The 17,059-nt window shown below is 46.1% G+C and overlaps 1 protein-coding gene across 2 annotated transcripts in view; it reads right to left on the bottom strand.

The window, feature by feature from the left end:
- Positions 1-7,272, bottom strand: part of PDE8B (phosphodiesterase 8B) — a 260,561-nt gene extending 253,289 nt beyond the window's left edge. The window contains exon 1 of one of the 2 annotated variants that reach the window (XM_027552923.1): positions 7,065-7,272. In XM_027552923.1, coding sequence (XP_027408724.1) covers positions 7,065-7,088 — 24 coding nt within the window. In that variant the 5' untranslated portion in view covers positions 7,089-7,272. The remainder of the gene's footprint in view (positions 1-7,064) is intronic. The other variant, XM_027552922.1, reaches the window with a different exon arrangement.
- Between the last annotated feature and the right edge of the window lie 9,787 nt (positions 7,273-17,059).

The following is a 17,059-nucleotide window of genomic DNA, read 5'->3' as shown; positions in this document are numbered from 1 at the left end:
TTTTTCAAAACAGAGGCGATTTGATGAGGTGCTGAATTTACCTCTTCACATTCCATGCCATTGCAAGGAAGATGGCCTTGAATTTTCGCTTTAAAAATGCTAAATGGAACTAGTAAAAGAGCCTAGAAACTTACAAAAATCATTTGTTTTCCTATTAGTCAGCCATGGCCTCCGAACACACGTACAAGGGTAAAGAACTCACACACTGTGTGTTTTTGAGGTCATTTTCTTAGCAACGTGCCCACCGCTGCTGGTGATGCTCTCCACAGGTCTCACTCCAGAGCACTCATACTTGCAATGGAGGACACTGGCTGGTCATGTGTTTTAGATGATTGTTTTTTCATCCACTTATACTTCAGTTTAATTTTCCTAATCATCTAGGGAAAACTTTGAAATCTTTTTCAAAGCTCAAAACCGGGGCTGGGACTAGGACAAGATAACTAGATTGCCATTTTAAGAAGGTATTCACTCTCAGATGCTGGCCCTGTATTTGAAGGCCTCCTTAAATTTTGCAGCCTAGGCTCCTCACTCTCAGGGTCATGAAGATGACTCTGTCACCAATCTGGAGGCTACCGATAACACCTTGGTCAAGGAATGTGAATGCAAGGGAAATTAAAGCTTGTGAGGCAGGACATCTAGGTTCCAGACCTCTCTTTACCACTTTTACCATATTCCAGAAGGGGATACAGAGGACGAGATGGTTGAATGGCATCACTGACTCAATGGACATGAGTTTGAGCAAGCTCTGGGAAATGGTGATAGACAGGGAAGCCTGGTGTGCTGCAGTCCATGGGGTCACAAAGAGTCGGACACGACTGAGCAACAACAACAATCAAATCTAAGATACCACTGATTGTACAAAACACCATCACTTTATGTACCATTAAGAGAAAAAAAAATGCTGCCCATTTAATTATGACATAATGGCATGCTGCTGCTGCTGCTGCTGCTGCTAAATCACATCAGTCGTGTCCAACTCTGTGCGACCCCATAGATGGCAGCCCACCAGGCTCCTCCGTCCCTGGGATTCTCCAGGCAAGAACACTAGAGTGGGTTGCCATTTTCTTCTCCAGTACATGAAAGTGAAAAGTGAAAGTGAAGTCGCTCAGTCGTATCTGACTCTTCGAGACCCCATGGACCGTTGCCCACCAGGCTCCTCCGTCCATGGGATTCTCCAGGCAAGACTACTGGAGTGGGTCACCATTGCCTTCTCCCATAATGGCATAATAATAGTCTTATAAGATACAAGAATTAGTTCCAGTAGCCTCTCACAGCCTCGAATTTTTTCAACTATACTGAGGGATTCGGCAATTTCTCCTGCCTTTGGTTTAGTAACTTGACATAATAGGTAATCCTCTTGTGTATATCTCAATAATAAAATATAAATCTAGCTCAATGTACTTGTGGGTTCTTTTCCATATTAAAAGCATTTGGCTCCATATTAAAGGCATTTGCAAAAAAAGAAAACTGAAATCGCATCATTTCTCCAATGACAAATATTTTGCTTTATCAATATCAAATTTATCCACCCTGCTCTAGCCCCTCTACTCTCCGTATAACCATGTAAACAATTATTTGTTTTAATGCCAAATCACAGTGTAACCTTTTTGAAATCACCTGAATCAATAATTAAATTCAAGATATGTATCATCAACAACGCACCTATCTCCACTGAAAAGTTGAAAATATCAGAAAGTAATACTTAGTAAATGCATTCACAGGCAATGACAAGTATATCACAACCACTGCCTGGCCGTCAGCAGTTGATTAAGTGCTGTCCCACCAGCAGGAGTCGTCACAGATCCAGATGGGTAATCAATTCACAACACCCTTGAATTCCTAGCTGTGCCCTTCCTTAGCTTCACAGCAGGAGACAGGACAGGAAATACAGTTCGTACAGTGTCTGTGGTCTCATAGGCAGGCCAGCAACTACTCCCAACGCAGATCTGGCCTTGGCCTTCCTCTGCTTCGGGGGATGCACACAGTTACTAGAGGTGACGTGTATGGTTCAGCTCCAGAGAACCCGCTACCTTGGTTTCCTTTGGCCTCCATATCGCTCTAGTCCAGCAGGCCCAAGGCCATATGACCACTGCAAGCTCTCCTAGTCCCAGAGTGGTCCCAGGAATCTAGAGTTTCACAATAATCGAGACAGATAATTCATCCCAGGTATAGAGCAATCCACACTTGTCTTAACTCCTTATGTTTCCAAGGAAAAGTTGCGGTGAGAACGTAAGTCTGAGGTTATCTTCTCAGGCAGATCAATGGGAAAATGTTTCTAACTCTCAGGTACCATTGATTGCAAAACACACCCTGGTTCCAGGGGCATTAAAATGGGCAAGGATACATCTCAGAAAAACCGAAATGCTGCTCTCACATTTAACACTTTGACTGCCAAGCTGGGTGCCTCAGCTGAAATGGGGCTATCATCTTAATAGGCGATTTGAGGGAATGGTCTCTGGTGTTGCTTTTCAGCTCTCAGATAGAATTGTGAGCTTGTGACTTTAATGTGTGTGAGCTGTTGAACATTTACAATGGTTATTCAACAACTATGAGACCACAGCATGCGCACGTGCTCCTGGGAACTCCAAGAGCAAAGCCTCTGGGCTGTCAGTACCCTTGGGGTACAGGCTGGGGCAGACCACACTGAGCCCATGGACTTCTGAAGTTGCGAAGTAATCAGAGTCCCATTTTTGAGCCCCCAAGGCAATGGCACCCCACTCCAGTACTCTTGCCTGGAAAATCCCATGGATGAAGGAGCCTGGTAGGCTGCAGTCCATGGGGTCACTAAGAGTCGGACATGACTGAGCGACTTCACTTTGACTTTTCACTTTCATGCATTGGAGAAGGAAATGGCAACCCACTCCAGTGTTCTTGCCTGGAGAATCCCAGGGACAGGGGAGCCTGGTGGGCTGCCGTCTCTGGGGTCACACAGAGTTGGACACGACTGAAGGTCTTAGCAGCAGTATAGGCCAAGTACTTTACATACTTATCTCATTGAATCAGCATAGTAACCCTGTAAGGTTAAGCGTTACTCTTCCCATTTTACAGATGATAAAACTCTGCTGGTGAGTCATGATGCTGGATTAGAAACCCAGGCAGCCTGCTTTGGGAGGCAAGCTCTTAATCAAACGCTTACCACCTCCCACCTATAGTCACCTTGTCTCACATGAGATTCAATGCCATTAATAAAAGATTACTTGAAAAAAAAAAAGATTACTTGACACAAGTATGAATACTGGACCCCTTTAAAGAATACCCAGGGAATTAAAAAAAAAAACAAAACACAAACACACATTTTTTTTTTAGGCAATGGGGGGAGGATGTGATGGGAAAAGAGAGAGGATTCCGTGATGTAGCTTCAGAAACATATTGTCCTCTCAAATAAAAACAGGTGACGACACCTCAGTACGTGCCATCTGACAGAGAACGTGTTATGGAATGAACTGTGTCCTGCCAAATTCACAGGCTGAAGTCCTAGGCTCAAGTACCTCTGAATGTAACGGTATGTGGAGAGAGGTCATTTAAAAAGGTGACTAACATTAAATGAGGTCATTAGGGTAGGTCTTAATCCAGCAGGACTGAGGCCCTTTCAAAAAGAGAGCAGGACACAGATTTGCATGCAAGATAAGGCAAAGCCATATCTCACACTGAAGTCCTTAGAAACCTGGGGTACCAAAAATGGATATTTCAGGAGTTCATGTGCTGCTAGGTAAATCCACATGAAACTTATGGTTTTGAAGTAAAAAAAAAAAAAAAAAAGTCAAATATGGACAATTTTATTTGTTCATCCTCTAACTGTACACATTTGCAGAAGAGACCTTGAAACCAACACATCCTACTAATCCTACTTTACAAATGATACACCTGAGACCCACTCAGATACACTGATTCATCAAAAGCCCGAAAATGTGTTAAAGGAAGAACAGGATGCCAGATCAGAAATTACATTTCTTTTTGTGAACACAAGTAGGCAGCATCTATTAAAAAATACATACTACATAGTAATAACAATTTCACCCCTAGGAATTAATCTACCAGAAATATCTGAACAGGTGTGCAGAAATATATAAACATGAAGACCCACAGTGCTAGCCCCATACGTGATGTGGAAATTTAGAAATAATCCAAGTGCCAACTCACAGGGAATTGGTTGAACAAATAATGATTCGTCCATCTACATGCAAATCTATGTACTGTAGTTAAAAAGAAAGAGGTCAGCCTTTGCTCATATTAAAAGATGCCCAAATCATATTAAAAGCAAGAAAAGATACCTAGAAAAATAAAAACACAACTCATAAAATGTTTATTAATATCCGTGCACTGAGGGGTATAAAGTAGTCAACACTCAGTAGGTACTTTTTTCCCTCCCCACCTCCTCCATCTTACACATCCCTTGGATTATTGCAAATGAACCCAAGGAGCTCTACTGTCTACCAGCTGGGTGATCACATTTTTTCCCTCCCCACCTCCTCCATCTTACACATCCTTTGGATTATTGCAAATGAACCCAAGGAGCTCTACTGTCTACCAGCTGGGTGACCACATGCAAGAAGCTTCAGTTCCCCCACCAGTAGGTTGAAAGAAATTATAGCACTTCCTTCAGAAGTTGTTGACAGGATTCCATGAGACTATGTATATAATGTGCTTAGAACAATGCGTGGTGGATAGTAAGTGCTTAATAGATAGGCACCATTATGGTAATGATGATGTTATTCATCTCTGGAACCTGAAGAAACAAGGTTTCCTTAATTTGTGTTGTATTTACTTTTTTTTAATCTCCTTTAAAAAATTATCTTGTAAGAAAACATAATAAATCATTCTGCTTATTTTCCTTACTGAAATTAAATAAAAAGGCAGTGCTTTTTAAACCAGTGCTTACCCCAATAAACTCTAGCAATATTAGGCATTCTGATATTTAATGAGTCCTCTAAAGACAATTTCATTATTTCATTACTGAAGTGATAAACTGCTTTTCTGAGAAGTTAATATTAACAGAGTCATTCGTAAGTAAATATATTGTTCATCAGGTATAACCCAAGGTGCCTCCATGAAATACACAGTAGAACCAGCCCTCTTCTATTGAAGGATCAGTTTGGGTCTCTTCTACTCACTTAGGTTAACAGGGTGGTTATGGCAAAGGTCTTTCAAATGCACAGACAGAACCTTTTATGCAACCATGCTGCTGCTGCTGCTAAGTCGCTTCAGTCTGTCCGACTCCGTGTGACCCTATAAGAAGGCAGCCTACCAGGCTCCCCCGTCCCTGGGATTCTCCAGGCAAGAACACTGGAGTGGGTTGCCATTGCCTTCTCCTTATGCAACCATACTCTGACTTAAAACAGGACTTTCTATTTGAGGTCCTTCCTAGGGCATTCTAAGTATTAACTAAACCAGCCAGGCTTATTTCCACAGATCTTAAGCCTGAAAGATTTGTGCAGCTCTATAAACAGAATAGAATTAAAATACAGTTCACCCACAGTTCTGATTCTGATCCAGTATTTCTTTGGTCCATGTATGCTCTATGGAACCAAGTACAATCTAGACTCCAAAGAAGCAGTGAGCATGGGAAAGCTATCAAAGCGTGGCAAATTACTGTTACAGAAACTCCCAGAATTAAAGGATCTTTTTGAGCCTTTTTGTGGTAGCTGAGATCCAGACAGGTTATGTGTTTTGTCCCAAGTTTCAAAGCTGGTACAGGTGGGGCTGGAACTCAGGTAGCAGGCTTCCCAATAGCAATGCTCTTTCCCCTGCTGGAGAATTACCGTTCTTCTGTTTTGCTTCTTGGAAAACTGAGCCAAGTTAAAACAGCTCATTCAAGGTCAGAGGGGCAGTCAAGTAGAACTTGTGATGCTGACCAGCAGATTATACAATCCTAGAGGGCGGGTCCTCTGCCCCTCACCTACCCCTTCGGGCCCTGTGTAAATGTTTTGGTTGACACAACACACAAGAGTTTAGAGGAAGTGTCTCTTCTAGGTTTGCACTACGTGTTTAACTTCAGGTTCTGGCACAGGCGTGTCAGTTATTATCAGAGCAGGCACGCCCCCCAGTGCCCGGATCCAGCGGGCCGCCAAGGTTGGGGTCGGGGGCCGGTTAGCCACCACTCAACCGGGTGGTCTTGCAGCCCTAGAAACTCGCCCAGAACAACTCCTCTGCGATGTTTTTCTGGTTTTGCCAATCTGGAGACAGTAAACTCCTGTCAGATTCAGCCGGAAGCAGAATGGTTGGGCAGGCTGAATACCTCTAGCCAAGCTGTTATAAAGGCTAACGCAAGCCTCGCCTCCCACAACACTCCAGGACCGTGTCCACTTGATCCCGGTAACTACGTACACTTTCAGGTGGCACTCCGACGCCCACCAGGACCGCCCCCACCCCAAGTTCCGGGAGGCAGCTTCTGCCTTGGTCCAACGCCTCCCTGCACCGTGGACCCTTCTCACCCGCACTTTCCTACAGCCCACAGTGTGAGCCCCTTCTCTGAAGCTACATTCCATCTCCCCCACCGCAGGCTGGTAGTATAAACTTCACAGCAGGTCAAGGTGCCTAGCGAGCGCGGACCCGCGAGCTGGGTACGCGCGCGCGCGCGGCGTGGGTCCCCGAATCCCGGAGGGCACGCTCCACCCAAGCCGAGGGCTGGGGCCGCGGGGGCTAGCTTTTCGGAAGGGATGGCAGCTACGCAGCCGCTGGAAGCACTCAAAGGAAGGCAGGGACACCACGATCGCCCAGAGACGGCGTGGGAAACTCGGGGCGCAACAGGAGTCAGTGCCACTGGCCCGACGGCGCTGCAGGTCGGCTCTTGCCCAGGGAAAGCGCCACACAGACGCAGACGCACTGCTGGTGGGTGATTGGTACCATTTGAAATTATAAATCGGACGGTTACAGCAGACAATCGAGGCGCGCCCCTCCTGGGAAGGAAGAAGGACGTTGGGCACCAGTACATGGAGAGGCTGGAGAGGGGAGAAGCCCCTCCGGAGCTGCAGGGTGTCCGAAAGGGGTTCAGGGTCAGCTCTGGGCTCGGGGGTGGTGGAAGGGGGCGGCTCGCCGGACGTGCAGATCCAGCGCTCGGGGCTCACCTGGCCGGCGTTCGGAGGGTCCATGCTGGAGGCTGGCGGCTGCCGGGCAATCGAGCGGTGCAGGTGGCCCGCACCGCAGCCCCGCACAGAGGGCACAGGGCGGCCGCACTCCGCACTCGGGCCTCCCGCCCCGCGCCAAGGGGCCGGTCCTTCCGAGGGACTCTGGCCGCGAGCCTGAGCCTCTTTGCCTTCACTCCCCAGGCGCGCCTGGAGCCGGCGAGTGCCTGGGTCCTAGCGCCCCTCCCGGGGTGTGAAGCCCGACTCGGAGCCTGCTCGGTGCCCCCCTAGCTATTCTCGCCACTCGAGGGGAGTTAGGGCTAAGGGCCAGCGCTGCCCAACCTGGCGCGTCTCAGGACTGGGAATCTGGACAGGGAGCTTCTTTCTCACCACGCCCACTCTTCCCATATTCATCTCCATGTGCAAGAAAACACGGAAGGATCAGATTTGCCTCCTTCCTCACTCAAATCCGCGTACACTACCATTTTAAAGAGATTCTGTCACAGACAGCAGTCAAGACAGATCATAGATAGTTCTTCCTCAAACTGAAAGGAAGACTTCTGTATTCAAATAAATTTGTAAAGGACACTCCACTGTGTCTATTGCAGAGTTGGTGGGGTGTGATGGGGTGTTGTCCTTCAGCCTTAACTGTGGGGACAACTTACCAACGTGGATCAAGACAAAGGTCCTGGTCCCCTTCCTGCCTCCTCCCAGTCTGTTTAGTGAGCTGGAATCAAAGGCCTGCGCAGATATGGTGAAGCTTTCAGAGCCCAGTTAAATGCTTCAGCTGTAAATAAGCCTGGCCTCCAGCTCCTGGTTCTTACCACACCTGCCCCATACCTGGCTCCTCTGGTGGAGGGATGTCTAACAAAGACCTAGGGAGCATTTACAAAGGCCTCTCCTTTCTCAACTGCCCACAGGGCTGAGTCAGTCCAGTTAAAACCAAGATCAACAACAGTGATCTTTTCCTGCTGACTTTCTCATCCAGAGAGGCTGATGAAATTTCTAATGGCAGGAAAGGAAAACAAGTCATCTTTAGAAGTCAAACCTATTTCACAGGACATGGAGAGAGACAAAAAGAAGTATTATTACTTGGACATTAGCCATTATCCATAAAGGCCAACCATAAGCCAAGAGAGCAGTATGAATATAGCCTTTCATGTCTTTTTTTAAAGAGCTCCAAATCTTTTCCCTCAAGAGCACTGCTATCTGTATGGACCGACTCTAAGATGATCTCATTGTCCCCACTTCCTAATGTTCATGCCTTTGAGGACTCCCCACCCCTTGAATGTCAGAGAACTTGTGACTTGCTTCCTATCCATTAAGTATGGCAAAGGTGATGGGATGTCTTTTCAATGACTGTGGTACTGTCTTGATAGGAGATGCTCTCTTTTGCTGGTTTTGATAAAGCAATAGCCATGTTGAGGAGGCCCATGTGGCAAAGAACCGAGGGGGCCTCTGGCCTACAGCCAGTAAGAAACTGAGGCCCTTCGTCCAACAAACTGCAAAGAACTAAGTCCTGCCAACAACCAGAAAGCCCAAAAGTGAACCCTCCCCTCACTGAGCCTTGATTTAAGACTGTATCTTCAGCTAACACAGAGGACCTATAAAACCATGCTTACCTTCTGACCTACAGAAACTGTGAGATAATATATGTGTATGTTTAAGCCACTAAATTTGTGGTGGTGTGTTACGTACAACAGCAAAACTTCCTCCGTCCACAGATGGAAATGTGAGGCAAAGGAGATTAGGTAAAAGAGTTAAGGTCACTGAAATCAGCAGCATAATCTATCATCATTTCACTATCATAGGCTGAATAGACAAGGAAGGGTTTCCCAGGTGGCTCAAGTGGTAAAGAATCCGCTTGGCAATGCGGGAGACACAGGCAGGAGATGTGGGTTTGATCTCCAGGTTGGGAAGATACCCTGGAGGAGGAAATGGCAACCCACTCCAGACCTTGCCTGGAAAATCCCATGGAGAGAGGAGCTTGGCAGGCTACAGTCTGTGGGGTCGCAAAGGAGAGAGACACAACTTAGCGACCGAGCACGAAGACAGGGAAAAGCACAACAGCTAAGGCATCTGAAGGCGAAAGGGCAAGTTCAGGTTGAGACTTGGAGATGGGTAAAGCACACAACTTTGAGAAAGTCTGAGACAAAAATAACCCAGCAGGTAAAAGGACAGTCTGAAGAACTCAGGGTAGGTCAACCCAAGCAAAAAGAACAAATAAATATCTTCAGAAAGTAAAGTAAGAGGAAAACAGGAAAAACACTAACAATGAGAAGATGCGGAAAGGTAAAGGCACCAGATCCTCTGAATCTCCTTTCTCGTTGTCTATTAAAAAGAAAAAACAACCAAAGCCACATCATTCACTCCTGGAGGTGCAGGGGATTTTCCAGAAGAGCCGCTGGAGAAGTACTAGGAGGCCAGTAGCGCATGGTACGGCCCTGTGCCAACCAGCAGGTCATCTGTTGTTCCCAGATACTGCATAAAAACAGATGGTGTCTCAAAACGATCAGCCAGCATTGAGGGTCCGCACGTATTCGTGAGCTTTTCGGTATCTTTAGACACCTAGTGTCTAAAAAGTTTTCTCAAAAGTTTAGCGTCTTAAAAGTTTTCTATCCCATCCCAGCTACAATACAGCAAAATTGAGGCTAACACTTAACCCTGTTATATACCTTGAAAGGTATTATGGAGCGATGTGTGATTTTTACAGAGAGAGGGAGAGAAAGGAAAGAAAGAAGGAAGGGAGGGAGAAGAGGGACAGGGAACTAAAGCGAAGGGAAGGAAAGGAAGAAGGGAAAGAAGGGAAGAGAACCCCAAAGCATAGCGGAGGAGTGGCTGAGAGGTGTATCACAGCATAAGAAGGTGCTGTTCTCACACTTCCCGTTGCCTGCTGGACATCTCCATGAGAGTCCCGCCCACATTCCACAAGAAAAATGTTTCTGAACCAGGAAGCATCCATCTCCCCACCGAATCTGAGTCCCCGTGGTTAATGCCAGTAACGCCTCTCCCAATTCAAACCGTAGCCATGAGGCTTCCCTCCCTCTGTGTTCCAACCAGCCACCTGTGGGGTCATGGCCTGTCCCTCCCCTGGCACCCCTGCTGCCAGGAGTGATACACTGCCTGCCTCTCCTGAGCTAGGTGAGTAGTGAGAGCCAACGTGGGGTGATTTAACTCACAGCGGTCAGAGTCCAGCCTACCCACTGCCCATGCCCATAATGTCTCCTCCACCCAGATTTTACACAGCTTGTCATTTCCTCTAAGTGGTTTTTTCTTTTTTTTTCTTTTCTCTAATTGGTCCAGCATTGCTCTATCCTAAAGTTGAAAACTGTAAATATTTCTACCTGTGGCAACTCTTTGTGCCTTTAAAGCCTTCATAAGACTGTGGATCTGACACTCCCTTCTATTCTGAATAGCAACTTAACACAATGCTTACTTAGGAAGAATATCCATTTATGGGGTAAAAGGAAATGGGCAGCAAATCCAATGGCACCCATTCCACAGCTTTGCCCATGGCTCGATGCGTCTAGCTGTTTCGAATATGGGAGAGAGCACAACAGCTTCTGGTTGGTTGTTGGCTGTTGGCTTTTGGTGGCCCTAGACTTGTGATGGAATCTGTTTCAGGTCTATAACCCAACAGGCAGAAAAATACACTGGGAGAGTAGAGAGCTGTTTTCCTATAGGGGATAAATGGAAGTCTGACCGTGCATGAGTGGAAGAGCAGCAGTTATAGATTAATAACAAGACTTTGATTCCACTGATAAGGTTAAAACAAACGAGACACACCTTTTCGGCTTCTCTGAACATATCACTGGCCATTCTCTGAAGACTGAAGATGTTGATGGTATTTATGCGATTGCTCGAGTATGAAAGACTAGTACTTTCGAGTGCTGCTTGCATTTGACAGTTTCTGGAGAAACTAAGTCCGTGGTTTACCTTCTATGGCAATGTGTGCATTAAACTCCTGTTGTAATTCTTCCAGCCAGTTGGTATACCATTATCGCATTACCACCACCCCGATCCTGAACCAAAGGAATACACAAACAGTAACATGACTGACCTTCTGACAACAGAGAAACAGACTCTGAGAGGTCACTGGGCATCACCTGCGGCCTCCCTTACTCTAAATATGTGAGTAGATTCAGTCTTCCCTAATCATATGGAAATCTCAGCCTGAATCTAGCAAAGCTCCCCGAAGAAAACACAACCCATCTCCTACATAATTGCAGACCAGACCTTCTGCAGCCTGGATCCCTGTTGTCAGAAGGGCTCAAGTCAGAGACAGAGAGGAATAGAAAGTTTTGAGCAAACCTATATTGTCACATGGACAGGCATTAGCTCTATGGCCTAGAGTTAAAGATTTGCAAAGATTAAACATGAAACTAGAAAGCTGAGCATTATCAGCAGAATCATCATCATTACTTATCAGCAGGAGGCCATAAGCATAAAGTTGCACTTGAATCTGAAGAGAAGCCACTGTGCCAAGTGGCTGCCACATATTCCTTCAAGTATATTTGAGACCAAGCCCCTCCTCCAATTGTCACTGATTCTTACACCCAGCATTGATGCTTTCGAACTGTGGTGCTAGAGAAGACTCTTGAGAGTTTCCTGGACTGCAAGGAGATCAAACAAATCAATCCTAAAGGAAATCAAGCCTGGACATTTATTGGAAGGACTGATGCTGAATCTGAAACTCCAATACTTTGGCCACCTGATGCAAAGAGGCAACTCACTGGAAAAGATGCTGATGCTGGGAAAGATTGAGAGCAGGAGGAAAAGGGGGCAACAGAGGATGAAATGCTTAGATGGCATCATTGACTCAATGGACATGAGTTTGAACAAACTCCAGGAGACAGTGAAGGACAAGGAAGGCTGGCGTGCTGCAGTCCATGGGGTTGCAAAGAGTCGGACACGACTGAGCGACTGAACAAAAAGGATGTATAAAACAGATTGAAAACAAGGTGAATCCATACTGCTTATGTCCTAGTGGAGGAAAAGACAATTACCATGAAAAAATAAAAGAAAGAGATCATTTTAACATGAGCTGAAGATAATAAAAAAAATTACTGCAATAGAAAGAGATGGATAAATGTGACTCTGGGAGGTCAGAGATGGCTTCCGTGGGAAGGGATGTTTGAACTGACACATAGATTACCTCAAGGAGCTGGGAAAGAGAAGATCTGAGGGAAGAGGATCCCAAGGAGGAGAAGAGCAAATGTAGAATCCTGAAGGCCTCACAAGCTTGGTAAATTCCAGGAAGAGACAGGAGGCCGTTGTGGGTATGGCCAGGCGCAACAAGAAGCCTGGCGACGGTGTTAAGCAGAGAAGAAACGTGATACAATTTGCCTTTTTAAAAGGTCCTCTGGCCACTGTGTAGAGAATCCATTCTAGGCATTCACAGGGCAGCAGGAGGCTGCTGGAGCAATCCAGTTGAGACGTGGTGATGATGGAGGAGAAAGCAGCAGAGACAGCAGAGACAGTCAGGTTGGGGCTGTAGGGTCTTGAGGGTGAGACCAACGGGACTCGAGACGGAGTGCCCGTGGGGAGTGGAGCGAGGAGAGAGAAGAGACAGCGACACCCCCTAGGTTTGGGGCCTGAACAGTCAGGTGGACAGTGGACCCATTTACTCAGATGGGCAAGGGTGAGGCAGCAGCAGGAAAAGAATGGGTGGAAGCCAAGAGCCCTGGTTTGACCCTGTCCAGCTCCAGTCTCCACAAGAGATCCAAGTGAAGATGTGAAGCAAGCTGCTGGATCTCTGAGTCTGGAGCTCAGGAGAAAGGTCAGGGCTGGACTCACACGTTTGGGAGTCATCTGTGACAGCTGCTACTGTTAGCCCTGGGGCCAATCATCAGAAAGGGCGCAGAACCACAGGCCACACCTGCCAACTCAGTGAGGTTCCACAGAGGGTGCCAGCGAAGGGGCCCGGCCGGCTGATAGGAGGAAAACCCAGCAAAGAGAAGGAAACTATTTTAACCAACTTGTCCACTGATATGAAGAGCTTTATGGAGCACTTCTGAAAGATTTTACAGAAGGACTAGACGTGCAGATTGGTACATTATAAAGATAAATTTGGGGGTGGAAGCAAGCAGAGGTTGCAGAAGGCTAACAGAGCCAGAGAAACAACTAAGAATAATCCAGAAGAGTGGAGGAGAGCCTGAAGCAGAACACTGGCATCAGGAATGGCGAGGAGGGGGAGAATAAGAAAGAAACCCAAGGACACAATAGGACTTGGAAGCCAATGGGCTCTGAGCGGGCAGCTCTTGGATGCTGGTATGACCCACTAAGACAGGCACTGGTTGGGCAAAAGCAGGAACTCTGGTGAGCGGGTCTGAGTCGGGGGTCAGAGGTGCCTGTGGAACACAGGAAAGACATCTACCAGGTAAGAGGAAACAGGTCTGCAGTGACAGGAAGTGTTTGGACTGGAGCTAAAAATTCAGGTATCCTCAACATAAAGATGAGAGAGGAGGCTCTGAGCAGGAGAGTTGCAGATCTAGCCTTGAAGGTTTTCAAGCGGTGAACAGAGAGAGGGCTGGACGCAGAGACTTGAGTGGATGGTCAGAAAGTAAGGTACCTGCCCTCCGGCCAGATGTGGGTCCCAGACCAACATCTTCCAGGCTAAGGCTGACAAAAACCCGGAAGTGTGCAGGTGAAGAGAGTTACTCCCTAACAGAACTAGCGTTCTTCTAGAAAGTGAAATACAGTTCTACACACACAACAAAGCTTTTCGGGGTTGGATGTTTCATCTGCCTTTAAAAAATTAAGTGGAGGAAGTAGGAGTAAATTTAAAAAACAAAAACAAAAAAAAATTCTATTTTCCAAATTTATCTAAGAATTAAAATGCAATTTAATCAAATTCTCACAACTATAGCAGGCTTTAAAAATAAGGGCAATATAGATAAAGTAAGAAGCATCTGCCCCTTAGATTTTGACCACTCTATCTCTTGTTTCCCCCTCTGCTTCTCGTCCCCAACTTATATTTTTCCTTCCATCACTAGTCATCATTCTCAAGTGAAAGGCAAGAATGTACGGATTAACAAAACCTCTGGGAATGAAGTGCACTTGTAACAAAATCACCCATGTTTTAAAACCAGTCAGCCACCTTCACAAATCAGGGAGATTTGTATTAACACACATTGGGCAGGTCCATAAGAACGTTTCTGAGACCTTGGACCCTATGTTCAGCTGCTAGAGGCTAAGGAAAAAAAGAAAAAAACAAACAAATGAACATGGATAAACAAACGAACCTCCTCACATATGTTCCATTTGTTTGCAAAGAGTTAAAGGTAGAATACTGATCCTCCAAAAAAATCCTGCAGTCAATAAGGTTTGTCTAGACAGCCCTCAGCCTCCCTTCCTGTACCTGTTCTCTACTCTCTCCAATCCAGATACCTACTTTGCGCCCTCCTGACCTCGGGGAGGAAGAAGGAATGAACTCTCCACTTGAGTTTACTGGTTGGCAGATGGCAGTTTGGTGTGAATGCATCTGAGACCAAGTGTTACCTTAGCCAGTAATGTCGGTTTCAAGACTTTTGCTTACTTATCTACTTACTGGAACTTACTTTCTAATTTCCTTATTGGGTGGTTGGGGGAGAAGGCATGGGTAGATGCCAGCAATAAAGTAAACAGGTGGGACAATCCTTCAGGACTCAACCTGCCTCCTGGGAGACCTCCAGCCCATGTAGGCTGCCACCCGTGGCTTCCACAGCGGCCTGCCTTCTCTGTAGCTGACATCAACACTGCTGTTTCCTGCGTCACGTCTGCAGCTTCTACCAGACTAAGTTCCTTGAGAGCTAAGACTGGATCTGTCTTAATTTTGTATTCCCAGACAAAAAAACGAGCACTTGATTCATGTTCACCGAGTGAATAAACGAAAGAATGAACTGAGGTTGGGATACAGGAGTTATAATGTTGTCCTTTTAAGCTGCCGGAGAAGATTGAAAGACTATCCTTTTTCTTTCAAACACCATCAAATGGCCTTTGTTCCCTGGGAGGTGCTTTGACCTAAAAAGTACTAGAAGCAGGAAAACAAACACCATCATCACCTGCTTCTTCTGGGTCTGAAAATGTTAGGTCCTGACCCTAACTCTGGATTCTCCTAAGACCCCAGACCCACATTTATGTTGCTGGGTATTCTTGACGTTTCATCCATCACGTTATTCAGATAAATGGTTATTGGGGTCTACGAAGCTCCAGGCACAATGCTAGGTATGGAGGACTCAACGATCAAGAAACCCAGCCCAGACCCTGCGTCCATCAACTTCACAATCTGGCTGAGTGACTATTTAGGGACCTGTCCCAGCCAAAGCCTCCTTCGCCAACCACCGTTCACCTAACTATCCGATCTATCTTCTGGGTTTCTTAATTTTATACATTCCTGAGAACAACAGGGGGGCTTAGAATACATTTGTTAAATAAAGACTACACTAGTTTGGGTTGTTCTGCCACCATATTATCAAAGCTAAAAATATTAAAAAGCTAAAAAGGTTTGTGTTGGATAGCCTTTGTTTGCCCCTCCAGATGGACTCTCCGTCTCTCCTCCCCAACCCTGTGCCAGGGGAGGCTGACCTGTAGGGAATACATCACGGGCCCCTTGGTCTCTGGCTGTCAGCTGGGTTCAGCAATGGAGGCACCAGCATAGGATGGGAGCAGGGCAGGAGTCATGTGTCTCCATGGTAGCACAAAGCTCTCTCAGTCCCAGCATCTGCTGCATCTCCGAGCCTGTTCCCATCTTCCCAGTGGCATGCTACCATTGGCCCCTGGTGGTAACGGCTTCTCAGATCTTGTTAGCCCATGGAAACTGTGTCATTGTTTATTGGGTCCCCTTAAGTTTGCCCACCACCCACACCTGTTTAGGACAAGTCTTCATCTGTTTCCTGAAGGAACTCCAATACAAAGCCCATTTCTTTCAGCCTCCTGGAGTGAAGTCATAGATTCCTAAAGAAAAGGGTCTACTCTCAATCTGGGACCTTCACAGCTATTTGCAGCCACCCTGTGATTTTTACTACCATCAGCCTACACAGGCTGATTTTTTAAAACATATCCTATGGGTTAGACAAAGGTGACGCAGTGGTAAAGAATTTGCCCACTGATGCAGGGGACGCAGGTTCAATCCCTAGGTCAGGAAGATCTCCTGGAGTAGGAAATGGCAACCCACTTCAGTATTTCTTGCCTGGAAAATTCCATGGAGAAAGGAGTCTGGCGGGCTACAGTTCATGGGGTCACAAAGAGTCGGACAGACTGAGCATGTATGTACACATGCCAAGACAAAGGTCAGGCCTGAGATGCCAACTAAAAACGGGCACAAGGAATCAAGTGACGAATGCTTGGCATTTCAAATTCCAAGAAGTCACCGCTGGTGGAATCAAGTTCAAACTTTGGATGTGAGGCTGATATCTACCAGTTCTATCTCTTTCCCCAGGTCACACCCCAAACAGGACAATTGACCACCCCCTCCTTTCGTTCACAAACCTGCTCTGCCTGGAATGCCTTCCCCACCACCCCCACCTTAATTCTGTATGTCTAATCTCTTCCCACCCTCCAATGTCTAGTGCATATGGCTTCTCCATAAATGGTCAAGAAAATAACTTTTTCCCTCCAGATATGTGGAGTATTTTGTTTGTGCTCATTCATACCACTTACCACTCACGTGTGTTAAAATTATTTGTGTCCAGGCGTTTTCTCACTCCTACCACTTCTAGAGTCCTGAGGGTGGGACAATGTCCTATATATCTGTTGTCCCCCCCATTTTTTGGACATTTCTAACTAGGTGCTTGTTGACTGACTAAATAAAAGTATGAATTAACCACCAAAATTATTTTCACTTGGAATGGTGATATAATTGCTTCTGAGTCTCAGAAGACCAAACCATATTTCACATTTTCAGCCTGAAATAGCAAATTCACAAAAACAAATGGCACTAAATTTGAGGAGAAATATTTTCAGATTGTTTCCATATGTGTTGCTATATATAACGGGTTTATGCAATATTTTAAATCAAA

The sequence above is a fragment of the Bos indicus x Bos taurus genome, chromosome 10 (assembly GCF_003369695.1).
Source record: "Bos indicus x Bos taurus breed Angus x Brahman F1 hybrid chromosome 10, Bos_hybrid_MaternalHap_v2.0, whole genome shotgun sequence".
In the NCBI taxonomy this organism is placed as follows: domain Eukaryota; kingdom Metazoa; phylum Chordata; class Mammalia; order Artiodactyla; family Bovidae; genus Bos; species Bos indicus x Bos taurus.
The sequence above is the reverse complement of the archived record's forward strand: the minus strand, read 5'-3'. Positions and strand labels throughout refer to the sequence as shown.